This window comes from Pantherophis guttatus, chromosome 2, assembly GCF_059756535.1.
Source record: "Pantherophis guttatus breed Tessera chromosome 2, ASM5975653v1, whole genome shotgun sequence".
Classification (NCBI taxonomy): Eukaryota; Metazoa; Chordata; class Lepidosauria; order Squamata; family Colubridae; genus Pantherophis; species Pantherophis guttatus.
This window is the reverse complement of record NC_142064.1, coordinates 28,356,846-28,370,657: the sequence shown is the minus strand read 5'-3', so window position 1 is coordinate 28,370,657 and position 13,812 is coordinate 28,356,846. Positions and strand designations below refer to the sequence as shown.

Genomic DNA, 13,812 nt, shown 5'->3' with positions numbered 1-13,812 from the left:
ACAACAAACTATCAAATCCCTCTATAGCAGGGCTCTCCAAGCTTGGCAACTTTAAGACTTGTAGACTTCAACTCCCAGAGTTTAAGACACAATTCTTAAAGTTGCCAAGGTAGGAGACCTCTGTTCTATGGGGACAAAAAATACATTTAACATATTTTGAACATCACATATGTATTCCCTAAATTACAAACTTAACGGAAGCACTGCAAATTCGAATATAGAATAATAAGATTGGAAAGTCTTCTAGTGCTACCGTCCCACTGCCCAAGGCAGGAGATCCTATACAGTTCTGGGCAAATGGCTGTCCAGTCTCTTCTTGAAAACCTCCGATCATGGATCTGCCCCTGTCAGAGGCAATTAGCCCCGTTACCTTCCTGGGGTAATTGCCTGGATCGTGGCATTTTCCTTGTGTATACTCTTGAAAAATAAAACCGGAATACATCTTCTAATTAAACTCATATTTATTGCAAAGAAGAAAATAAAACATCTTACTAATCTAAAATAATTAAAGTCTTACATTATGGTAAAGTTCCTACCAGCTACTTCTCAGCAGCCGGACTTCTCTTGGCAAGAGAACAAAGAAAAGTGTGAAGTAGAAAGAAAGGAATGAGGATATGTGTAGTATCAGTTACTGATAAGAAATTTTGGCAAGCTACGGAAAGTCTGACAGTCCAGAAATATGAGCTCAGCTGGTAAATATAAAAACGCAGTGACAGCCCCAACTTCCAGAGGCAAGCCACTACACTGATTGTTCTCACTGTCAGGAAATTTCTCCTTAGTTGGATCTAGGTTGGATCTCTCTTTAATAATCTGCCACCCATTACTTCTTGTCCTGCCCTCAGGTACTTTGGACAATAAATTAATCCTCTCTTCTCTGTGAAAACCCCTCAAGTATTGGAAGATTGCTATCGTATCATCCCTAATGCTTTTCTTTGTTAGATTAGACATACCTAGTTCCCTCCCTTCAACATATGGTTTAGCCTCCAGACTTGAATTACAGGAGGCTCATCTATTTTCAGAATTAAGAGGTATCATGACACAGATACTCTAATTCAGAGCACACACTTTTACATTTTTGGAGGGCCCTAATAATATGATAAATACATGGTCTGAGATCACTTTTACAAAAAGGTCTGTGTGTGCAATATTGGGTGTTCCTAGATTCACCAGTGTTACATCTCTGTTGTGTGAACTTAATTGGTTGTGGCTACAATTTAAGGTGCCAACTGGCATGGTATGAAATTACTTGTGGGACTGCCTGTCCCTGAGAGTATCTATCCATCTTTTCAGATTGGATTGGGTAGGCACACTTTGCCTTAAATCTTGCCATACAGGGGAACCTTGGAAGCAGTGGTGGGATTCAGCCAGTTCGCACCACTTCGGGAGAACCGGTTGTTAACTTTCTGAGCAGTTTGGTGAACTGGTTGTTAGAAGAAATCATTAGGGCAGAGAACCAGTTGTTAAATTACTTGAATCCCACCACTGCTTGGAAGCATATTTTTTTTCTGTGGATATACTACCTTATGAAAACCCATAATGATTTGAAAACCCACCTCCCGCAACATTTTAGCTTTTCACATCAAGTCCTGACTTTTTATCTATATGCTGAGATAGAATGAGAATATCTGGAACTGGTTGTGAGGCATCCCAAGGGGATGTTTGTGATGCTGAGTTTTGTTCTTATGGTTTCTGATTTTATAATTATTGCTTTTGTTGTTAAGAGTTACCAAAGTTCTGTTTAAGAAGAGGGGACACAAAAATATTTTAAATGAATGAATAAATCTAATAAAGAAGAATATTTGTAGTCAGGTTTGAAATGAGGGGTCCTTGGTGCTCTCTGACCATGACTGTTTTCTTGCAGATGTTTCATTACCCAGCTAGACAACATAATCAGTGCTAGTAAGGGATGGAGTTTGCTCTTAATTTATATTCTAGTGGCTTGCCTTGTCAGTATTGGGTCAATGTTGGTGGGAATGGTCTTGGAGGGTCTTTTTGGGCTATTATATTTTTTTGGCAGTTCTGTTTGGGAAATTGTTTATTTGTTGATTGTTGGATTGATGTTAAACTTGGAGTTAATCTGTCCTATGCTCATCTGGATGTTGATTGCTGGTGGGGAAGTATTTTGGTCTTTTTGTTCCCTTTTTGGCTTGTTGACTTAACAATAATTTTAACTGAGAAATTGTGACCATCCTAGACCAAGCCAAGACCAAAAAAGAGAAATTCTAGAGAATTTCTAGAAGCCTGGCACTCTGACAAATTAAGCATCAATAGACATAAACAATCTCTACATACTGTGCAAAAGAGACAATCAACAAGCCAAAAAGGGAACTAAAAACCCAAAATACTTCCCCCACCAGCAATCAACATCCAGATGAGCATAGATTAACTCCAAGATTAATATCAGACCAACAAAAATACCCCAATCAAGGAATGGCCAAACACACTAACAATAAATAGCTCAACCAAAGAACATCCAAGACCCCCCCTATCAATACTGACAGAGTAAGCCACTGGAATATAAACTGAGAGCAAGTGCCACTCAATACTAGCACTGATGATGTTACCTAGTTTGAGTAATGAAATGTCTACAAGAAAACAAGCTCAGAGAGCACTGAGGACTCCTCATAATTAAATCTTTTATTAAGTCAAGAGTTGACTTACATAGGTGGTTCACACGCTGGGGAGTCAAGCTGAATGCTTCTTCTCCAAAGAGTTGTACTTTGACTTGTGTAACATAACTCATAGATGGAATGTATTTTGCTATACATGAACCATTTTTCATTGTACCATTTTTGTCATTTGCTGTTTTGCTCCCATTGCTGAAGTACCTAAAGAAAAGTAGATTGTTATATTAAAAAAATCTGAATTAAAAAAGTCAAAGATCAAGAATTTTATCATGAACCAATCATAGAGTTTTTTAGACCTGACACAATTTAGGAAAAAAATTAGGCAAATTTTGCCTTTCATTTACAGATGTGACGAAACCCCATGAGTTTTAAATAAATAAAGCATAAGTTTTTCTCCCATACAAAATAATATGCCCCCAAATCTGCTAAGGTCAAAGTAGAAGTGTTAACTAAAGATCGTTTCATCTTGTTTAAAACAGAACTGCAATTGGTAATTAAAATAAGTTCTAAATAAAGTCAAATACTATGTGTCCAACACTGTAGCAGGCAGAAAGTAAAGCAAGACCAGCATGGAAGGTTAGCAAGGATGCTAACTGAGCAAACAGGAACTAAAGACTTCAAGACTCATCTTTTGGTTATCAGATACGTTTATCAGTGGTGGGTTCTCTCCGGATCGAGCAAACCGCTAGTGGCGACTGCGCGGGTCTCTGCCCACCCGCCCAGACGTAATACGTGCCTACTGTGCATGCGCAGAAGGCCATGTGCATGTGCAGATGAGGCACATGTGGTCACATTTGCGAACCGGTAGGGAAGGTAAGTGAATCCCACCACTGGTTTAACTCATGAGAAGTATGTTCCTGAATGTAGCATTACATACAAGAAGTTCTATTTCTTAACTAGGCATTTTGCCTGGTTACCCCTGGAATTTTTCTCCTCTGGCATTTTCTTTCCTAAGAGGTAAATAAGATCCCACCAATATTTCCATGTGAAGAGTGGAAGGTTCTTGTCACCTGACATTTTTCTAACAGAAGCAAACCTCTATTATATTATATACAGTAATAGGTTGTGCAAAACTTAAAAGCAATGTTTGGCTGCAGTGGTAGGCTAGATAAGAGCCAATAAAAGAAAGATGGACATCTCAGGGGACCAAACATCTGCATAACTTGTAAAGCCCTCCCAGAAGAAGTCTACATTCAGCCCAGCCCAAAGTCTGGGAAAAGAATCAGGTCTCCAAGGCAAAGTTAACGGACAGCAAGCTTTCAATCGTCACATATCTGGGAAGATATGTTCCATAAAGCAGCCTCTCTGACAGAAAATGCACCTCCTGAGTCTCATCAGATGACATTGTTTAATGAATGGGACCTGGAGCATGCCAATTCTCTTTGACCTTGCAGGACAGGCAGCAGCAACAGAGAAAAGGCAAACTCTCAAATGAATAATCTCTACACTGTATAGATCAGGGGTCTCCAACCTTGGCAACTTTAAGACTTGTGGACTTCAACTCCCAGAATTCCTCAGCCAGCGAAACTTCGCTGGCTGAGGAGTTCTGGGAGTTGAAGTCCACAAGTCTTAAAGTTGCCAAGGTTGGAAACCCCTGGTATAGATGATGGTCATTAGTTGATTCCACCCCATGATCACCATCCAATTGCCACTTACCTGACTATGGTAACACTGCAGTTTGTACCATTGGGTATTTCTCTTCCAGAAGCCCAGCTACAATTAAGATCGTCATTGTAATAATAAATGCAAGAAATGTTTTCAGGTTTCTGTGGCAAAGCTGTAATTCAGTAGAACAAAAGAAAAACTGTCATCAGGCATTATTTAATTGCTTTACGGTCCTCTAAATGCTAAAAGTATTTCCCTGAGTTATTTTCCTCATTTTATTTTCAAACAATAACCTGTGAGGCAGGGGTGAAATGCTCCCGGATCAGACTGGAACGCCCGATCCGGTAGCAATCTTGGCCAGTGGTTTGGCGAGCCGGTAGCAATGGAGGAGCCCCACCCATCCGCCCAGGTGTCATTACTTCCTGGTTTTAACCAGGAAGTAATGTGATTTTTACCTTCTGCGCATGTGCATGTGCTTCCAAACCGGTAAGGAAGGTAAGTAGATTTCACCCATGCTGTGGTGTTCAGCTAGAGCAGGGGTGTCAAACTTGCATCGTCACGATGGCGTCACGTGACATATCGTGACTTTTTTCCCCTTTGCTAAACCAGGCCTGGGCATGGCCAGCATGTGATACATTTGGCCTGTGGGCCGCAAGTTTGACAGCCCTGAGCTACAGAAAAGGAGTGACCCAAAGCCAGTCTGTCAGTTTCCATGACTGAGGGGAGCCTCTTCAGTTCTAGTTTTTAACCATTACTTCACACTGGCACCTTTCATTTCTAAAGGGAGAGCTTTTTAAAATAAATATGACTAGCTTTTACATTATACTGTAACTCCTACTATAACCCCACCGTTTTTATTAGGAAATAATATTGTTCCACGTCTATCAGCTTTGAATTATCTTTGGATATCAAGATTTATCTGTATTCTGTTAAAGAGGATAAATGACATACAGAACAAAGGATACACACACAAAAACATTTTTCACTGTGCCAATGAAAATCTTCCTTCTGCCCCAATTAGCTCCAAGAAACAAATTCCAAATATCAAAAATATTCTTAGCCTTTACCAGGGATTCAATTGAATAAAATTGCAAAATTTAAACTGTTTAAGGCAGTCCTTGTTTAGCAACCTCAAATGGGACCTGCAACTCAGTTGTTAAGTGATCCGATCCTTAAATGGAAAATCACATGACATCCAATTAGGCTTTCTTTTCTCCTTTCCCCCTCCTTTGAAATGTTCACTTGGGTCCTGGGACAATTTGCCAGAGGGGAATTAATGAATGTATTTACATTCATTTGAGAGGAAGGGGTTACAAAAAAAATAAAAATAAAATAAGCAGGCACACAATGAGAAATACACATCCAAAGGAATGCACTAGTGCCGGCTGTTGGCCTACCTCAGGGGTCAGCAACCTGCAGCTCTGGAGCCGCATGTGGCTCTTTCATCCCTCTGCTGCGGCTCCTTGTTGCTGGTTGGCTCCACAATTGATAGGGCTTTCGGTTAGGACAGATAGAGGAAAAAGGAGGCCACGCTAGGATGAGACTCTATGGTGGGGGAACCGACTTCCAGTCAGCAGAGGAAAAAGGACACCGCTCTAGGAGGAGACTATTATGGGGGAACTGGACTTCCAGTCAGCTCCAGAATTGAAAAGGGGCTTCTGGTTACGACCTTTGTGGCTTTTTGAGTTTTTAAGGTTGCCGACCCCTGGCCTATCTACTGCATGTTCCCAAGCCACTTAGAAGGCAGACAAAGCCTTCTAAGTGGTATGATACCAAATAGTCTTGTCAATTACAAGTACAGCTGGGGCTAACTAAGGCCACAGAGTTGATCTTGTTAATCTGCAGTTGGAAACTTTTGGGGAAGTGCTGGGCTTTAAAGAAAAACAACTCAGGAAACCATCAGTGTTTAAGCAATCTTGCCACTCTGCGAGTGAGGATGGGAGAAAAAGACCACATCAGGCACAGGACAAAAACACACTGAGTGACTATAATGGTGAACATGTGACTGAAAGTCACACTGTTAAGGCCTTGGTTGTGAAATTATTATTTTTTTCTCAGCACTGTTGCAGCTTTGAACATTTGGAACACAAGGGCTATACAAGGACTACCTATACAGGTAGTCCTTGACTTACAACCAGTTGGTTAATGGCAAAACTGCCTATTTGGGAGAGGGACCTTGCACTTATGACCGCCATAAAACAGTAGAAAAAGTTGAGTCTGCTCATGTGATGCCTCGACTTATGACCGCAATGATTTATGACTAAAATTCCAATCACAACTGTGTCATAAGTCAAGGACTATCTGTGTTATTAGCCTCAATCATTGCTAGAAAGAAATACCACCAACTTTTATACTACCTGATCCTAACAGTTCTAAAAATTAAATAAAAATTAAATGTAATCGTTTTCTGCAAATTTATTTAGCATTGCAACCCAATGGTAAGAAACACATAAAAGATTCAATTTACCATTTAAGCAGAATTTGCAAAGTACTGTCAAGTTCCAAAGCACAAAAAAGAATCCTTTAATTTGGCTCATTTTGCAAAGGCTGGACATTCTGTAATAAAATATAAGGTTTTCTTGTTAGATTTTTTTGCACAAAATGTTAGTAGTTCTCTGCCTATTGAATTCATAAAACCTAAGCATTTAATAATAGTAACTTTATTGTCATTGTATGTGTATACACAGTATACCCATACAACAAAATTCACTTAACACCCAAAGACCAGGTCGAACACACATAACAATCCCCAAACACACTCGCACCCACCACAATTCCCCACCCCTAAACCACCCAAACATCCACACAACAGACCAAGTTTATATATAACAATCACATAAAATATAAGATAGTATTCTATATGCATACAATACACCACAATTGTTCCAATCCCCTCACCTCAATTTCTTATTCGTAGGTTGGAATAATTCTCCTGTAATATTCACTACATACAGTATTTTATTAAATATGATTAAATATACAGTTAAACATCTTAATTGAATTTGAAATTATGACAAGTGGGAGGGAACAATAAACATTGTGCCTCACTTTCCTGCAAGATAATAACTTGTTATTAATACCATGTATTTCAAGGCTAGAATCTGAAAAAGAGCTCTGATTATGAATTGATCTTCTTCACAGGAATAAAACCTGCTTCCTATGATCTTATAGAACATTTAAAGATGAATGTATTATTGTATAGGTGAGTCATTAGGTAACAGTAGATTTAATTATATATAGCTTGAATCAAGATATTGTCATGGTTGCTGTCCTTTTATCTGAAAACAGAACTTCTGATTTTACTTCTTAGTTGACATGTTTAGATTTCTTTAATTCCTCCTTTATTATTTTTTATAAATAACTCAAGGCAGTCTTACAGAAGCCACACATCATTACATGCCACAACATATGTACAAATGATAAATTACATGGAAATGGCCAGTAATAACATGGCATCAAGAATATCACTTATCCTTCTTCCTTCAACATTAAGGCACACTATTTAAGGTTCTGCCCAAGAAAAAAAGAAACAGTAAGAATTTAATAATGAAAAATTATAGGCAAAATAGATAAAATAGAAAAATATAGGTTAGATAACATCACCACCAGATGGATTCGTAACTAGCTGACCAACCACACTCAACGTGTAGTCCTCAATGGAACTACATCTACATGGAGGGAGGTATGCAATGGGGTGCCCCAGGGCTCTGTTTTAGGCCCAGTACTCTTCAACATCTTCATCAATGATTTTGACAAGGGGATAGATGGGGAACTCATCAAATTTGCAGATGACAACAAGCTAGCAGGAATAGCCAACCCTCCGGAAGATAGGCTTAAGATACAGAAGGATCTTGACAGACTTGAACAATGGGCGCTATCTAACAAAATGAAATTCAATGGTGAAAAAAGTAAAATTCTACACTTAGGCAAGAAAAACAAAATGCACAGGTACAGTATATGTGGTACCTTGCTCAATAGCGGTGACTGTGAGAGGGATCTTGGAGTCCTAGTGGACAATCACTTAAATATGATCCAGCAGTGTGCAAAAAAGCCAATACAGTTCTAGGCTGCATAAACAGAGCAAAATCAAGATCATGTGAAGTGTCAATACCACTTTATAATGCCTTGTTAAGACCACACTTGGAATACTGCATCCAGTTTTGTTTACCACGATGTAAAAAAGATGTTGAGACTAGAGAAAGAGTGCAGAGAAGAGCCACAAAGATGATTGCTCCAACAAAATGCTCCAACACTGGAAGTTTTTAAGAAGAGATTGGATAACCATTTGTCTGAAGTGGTATAGGGTTTCCTGCCTAAGCAGGGAGTTAGACTAGAAGACCTCCAAGTCCTTTTCAACTCTGTTATTCTATTCTACTCTATTCTATTCTTGCCCCAAAACTTTTAATTTTACACAGCTTGTTATTGAAAGAAGCTTTTTTCCCCACATTCAGCCCTTATCTACAATGAGTCCTTATTCAGTCTTCAAATACTCCCCCATGGGCCTGACTTACCAGTTACAATTACTTGTACTTTGGGGTGGTAGAGAATTGGCAGTAGCACTCTTCAATATAACTTGTCTATACATGATAAGTATCAGAAGACATCATAAAGAACCTTGTATCATATGAAAGAGCTATTTTTTTTCCAGATTTTTTTTAAGTTTGAAAGCTCTACGCAAATTGTTCTGGAGCTGCAAAAGTGGATAGGGTATTAGAGTTTGTGAGTGTTTTTTAATGACTTGCTTTCACAAGCTGCTTTGGAGATAATTCAATTAAAAATTCATATTTCCAAAATCAATAAATAGAACTTTCTACAGGTTATTAGAACATACTGAGGTCACGTTAATTAATGCAACTTGCAGAAATTCTGTCCAACAGTTAGAACATTTTATGTGGGCTTCAATTGCTAATAATAATCTCTCCTTGTTTTCACTGCCCTTCAGTTCTTAGAGTAATACTGATGTTTATAGTCATGAGTAAACAAAACAATACTCTTAGGGACTGATTTTTCTTAGAAAATATATGCAGGAAACACTATTTTATTTTCTCTTAAGAAGCCTCGGTCCCTTTGTCCTTTTTCAGACAGTTTTTCTCCACCTCTTTCAGAAGGTGTATTGTCTCCAAATCCTTTATTTGGAGACAATCCAAATAAAATGAATTGATATTAATACAGTGTAAGACTTCTGAATCCCTAGTGCCGCGTAATGGAGTGAGCTCCCGTTACATGTCCCAGTTTCTGCCAACCTAGCAGTTTGAAAGCACATATAAAATGCAAGTAGAAAAATAGGGACCACCTTTGGTGGGAAGGTAACAGCGTTCCGTGGCCCTTTGGCGTTTAGTCATGCCGGCCACATGACCACAGAGACGTCTTCAGACAGCGCTGGCTCTTCGGCTTTGAAACGCAGGTGAGCACCGTCCTGTAGAGTCGAGAACGACTAGCACATATGTGCAAGGGGAACCTTTACCTTTACCTTTAAGACTTCTGGAATTACTTAATTATGCGGTGTCTTCCAGAAATGGAACGGCTATAATTATTACATTAAATTATAATTTCAAATCAGAATCATTACAGTTTTTACTTTATAATCTCTTACTTAACTTTATAATTATAACCATAATTTACAATACTAATTTGCCACATGAAAACAAACCATGGTATGCCACTTGTAATATTGTGCCAAATTATTTCAACTTCTTTGCATTGAACTTTGGTAACAGTGCAGAAATTACCTAAGCAGTTTATCTCAAATAATATGTTTTACTAGGTGTACATATTTATGTTACAAAATTGTAATATAAAATATTTCCCCATTAGAGCAGCAGTAGTAGTAGTATCTAGGAAATGGAAAGAAAAGTTTACTGAGATTCTCCTCTTAATAGAACATCATAAAATGATATCAGCAAATAAGTCAAATTTCACTTTAAAAGGAACTCAAATTGGATATAAGAAATCACCAAAGTCATCTATTTGTAAATATAATATGTTTTAAAAAAAACAAATTCCACATCCAAAATGAAAACACACATCTTAAAACTGCCAAGTTTGAAGAACACTGTTTTAAACTAATAGTAATTTTAATTCTAGGACAAAATTTGGATGTTTATAGGAGCCCCTTTTAATATGCCCTTTCCCTTTTCCTGTATAAAAAAGGACAAGCTAGTTTAATGAAAAAACTCATAGGACTTTTATTATATTTCTTATATTTCTGCTAGCTAGAAAGAATTGTTTTAGCTACCAAGTTCAGACATAGTTTAATAAAGGGCTGATTTTATATGCTTTTCAGCATATGGAAAACTTTAGAAAAATCCTCAAACATTATTTATTTCTAGTACAAAAAGACCTAATTCCCCAGAATTACAGAGACTATGCGGAAAGTAGGTCTTTTTGTACTAGAAATAAATAATGTTTGGGGATTTTTATGAAGGATGTGGGCATCCTTAGCTTGAAGATTCTGTTATGGGACCTCAGCAGTAAAACTGTCCCTGCTTTATCATGGGGAAGTGAGGGTGTTTTTCATTTGTTTGTTTTTTCACTCTGGAAGAATGGTGGGCCACTTATCTCCATCCAGGGCTTGCCCAGAGAAATGGGAAGGATGACTTTTACCTAGTGCAAGTCCCTAGCTCCCCTACTGGTCCTGAAAATCAGGGGCAGGGACTAGGGGCTGCACTCATAGGACCTTCAGGGACAACTGGGGCAGGAGAGGCCAAGCTGATCTCCAAAGGCTACACTACAAACTGCTGGACCTATGTTGTGTCAGCCAAAAGGAAAAACATTCCTTTGGAAGCCAAGCAGGAAAAGATGGATAGAAGCTGCTTTTGTGGTGGGCTGGGATTGGATTGAGCATAAAGTTCTGCATTCATGTCTTCCACAAATCATCAGTGACATGGCTTTGTGCTGGCTCAAGCAGATTCCACAGTCATTGCTGGTTGTTGTTGTTGTTGTTTTGGGGGGGAGGGGAGTCTTGTTCCTCAACTTTAAGTTCTACTTGAAGGAAACTCCCTCATAAGAGACTGAGTTTTGTATGACCTAACTTTGAGTAGACTTGTAGCTGGGTTGATATAGCAAAACTCTGTGCTGTCACTTGTTTTTATAAGTTTCTGCTGGCAGAGAGTGAGGTAATTGATTAATATAAATATGAGTTGAAATATTTGTCCCATTTACATGTCGAATACTCATCAAATAATTGTAATACACTTCCAAATCTAGTTATCGGTTCTGCTACCTATTTGTTGATAGATGGGTAAATACTTTCAAAGAGAAAAAGAAAAAAAAATAATAGAAAATGATTGCATGCACAGTACAGATAGTCCTTGACTTACGACTGCAATTGAGCCGAAAATTTATGTTGCTAAGTGAGAAATTTGTTAAGTGGGTTTTGCCCCATTTTACGACTTTTCTCACCATATTTATTAAGCAAATCGCTGCAGTTCTTAAATTAGTAACATGATTGTTAAGTGAATCTGGTTTCCCCATTGTCTTTGCTTGTCAGAAGGTCGCAATAGAGGATCACATGATTCCAGGACACTGCAACCGTCATAAATGTGAGTCAGTTGTCAATCATCTGAATGTAAATCGCGTGACCATGGGGATGCTGCAACGATCATAAGTCTGAAAAATGGTCATGTCACTTTTTTCAGCGCTGTTGTAACTTTGAATGGTCACTAAGTGAACTGTTGTAAGTTGAGGACTACCTGTACAAGATTTATACTGACTTTATAAAATGATTTAATGTGCCTGCTTTCCCTCCAACTGTAATACAGAATACTAAATGCCACTGCGCACTCTGCAATTCAATAAATTCTTCTGGAGAACTTAAACATTTTTTAAAATGCTGCTTTTTATTGAAATAAATAGTATTGGGAAATGCTGGATAAAAGGTTATACCTTATTTGTTGATTCTTGAGTTGACCTGGGATGGCCTTAAAATTATTTGAATTGTTAAAAAAATGAATTGCCAAATTAATGGAATATGCAAACAACTTCAGAAGAATCTCTTACAGCACCTTCTTCTACAGAAAGGGCCTCCAGCTGTACTGGACTATGCAGAAAGTCCTCGACTTATGATCACAAGGGAGCCCCAAATTTCCATTGCTAAGCAAGGCAGGTGCTGATCGAGTTTTACTCCATTTTACAACCTTTTTGCAACAATTGTTAAGAGAGTCACTGCAGTTAACTGAAACATGCCATCATTAAAACTGAATCTGGCCTCCCGCTCCAGGCAGCTGCTGATTTACCCCATTTTACAACCTTTTTGCAACAGTTGTTAAGAGTCACTGCAGTTGTTAACTGAAACATAGCATCATTGAATGAATCTGGCTTCCCCCCTACTTCCTCCGTTGACTTCGCTTGTTGGGAACTGGATGGGAAAGTTACAAATGCTGATCATGTGTCTTTAGGATAATGCAACTGTCATAAATATATGCCAGTTTACAAGTGCCCAAATTTTCATCCATGGGGATGGATCCTAAATACGAAAAACAGTCCCATCACTGTAACTTCCGTCACTACACGAATGGCAGTAAATCAAGAACTACCTATAATTCCCAAAATTCCCACCCATGAATACAGTCCAATTCTTCCCAAATGAATTCCCCGTTTCAAATTTGCGCAATGCATCCAATTGAAAAATCCAAGGAGGGACAGTCAGATGGGTGTGAGCCCAGGCGCACACATAGGCACACATACACACCCACCCACCCACACCTTGGGCAACTCAGAACAAAGCTAGAGGTAAGTTTTCATTTTCATTTTTCAAAAATATCTTTTGGGCTACAATTTTAAAAGATTTTAGAGGGTTTCTCCTCCTTCTCCTCCTCAGAAGATTCATCAAGAACCCAACCTTGAAAGGAAACGGGCAGGCTGTCCTAAATTTGCTATCGCTTCAAACGCCCAGATGAAGAGATGCAAGGCTTTCCCAACATTACAATTTAACTTGGAGCACCTTCTGGGAAAAGGCTTTCTCGGCTGAGTCCAGGAGGAGGAGGAGGAGGTAGAAGAAGGGAGAAGAGATTGGAGTTCCGTTTCTCCGAAAGAGGTGATATTCGAGGGAACTTGAATTCCAGAGAACTTGAACAAGAAGCTGAGGGAAAAAATATGCAGAAAGGGATCGTGCAAGAAAAGGGGAATCGGAAGAAAAGACGGGGGGAGGGGGGAGGAGGAGGCTGGCTCGGTGGTGGCGCGTTAAGCAACAGGCAGGAAGTGAGCAAGAATTATTTGGAAGAGCTGAGAGTCAAAATGGGGTGGGGGAGGTCGCTTTCTCTGCGCGCTATTAAGAGTTCGGGGCGCACAAGCGCACTTGCTTCGCTTGCCGGACGCGTAAGAAAACTGCAAGACTCAGGTGAAAGATCACACATACACACACACACACACACTCAGCGCCCGGATAGCCATCCGTCACCAGTTACCGTCCCGATTTCGGCTGCTCACCTCCAACCACCGCAGGAGCCGGCTTCACTTTTCTCAGACGACAGGCGAAATGACTAAGCCTCAAATGTGAGACTTTCCCACCACGGCTGAAGTTCCGCCTCTGGGCTCAACCTTGCGAGGAGCCGCCTGTTTTTTCCGCTTCTTCCAAGCGCTT

General features: G+C 39.3%; 1 protein-coding gene across 1 annotated transcript in view; it reads right to left on the bottom strand.

Moving 5' to 3' along the window:
• IL31RA (interleukin 31 receptor A) overlaps nt 1–13,294 on the bottom strand; it is a 38,641-nt gene extending 25,347 nt beyond the window's left edge. The window contains exons 1-4 of the mRNA XM_034440895.3: nt 13,174–13,294; nt 6,700–6,788; nt 4,284–4,404; nt 2,662–2,828 (exon numbers count right to left, since the gene is read on the bottom strand). Of these exons, the coding sequence (XP_034296786.2) occupies nt 2,662–2,828; nt 4,284–4,404; nt 6,700–6,787 (376 nt within the window). The 5' untranslated portion in view covers nt 6,788; nt 13,174–13,294. The remainder of the gene's footprint in view (nt 1–2,661; nt 2,829–4,283; nt 4,405–6,699; nt 6,789–13,173) is intronic.
• Between the last annotated feature and the right edge of the window lie 518 nt (nt 13,295–13,812).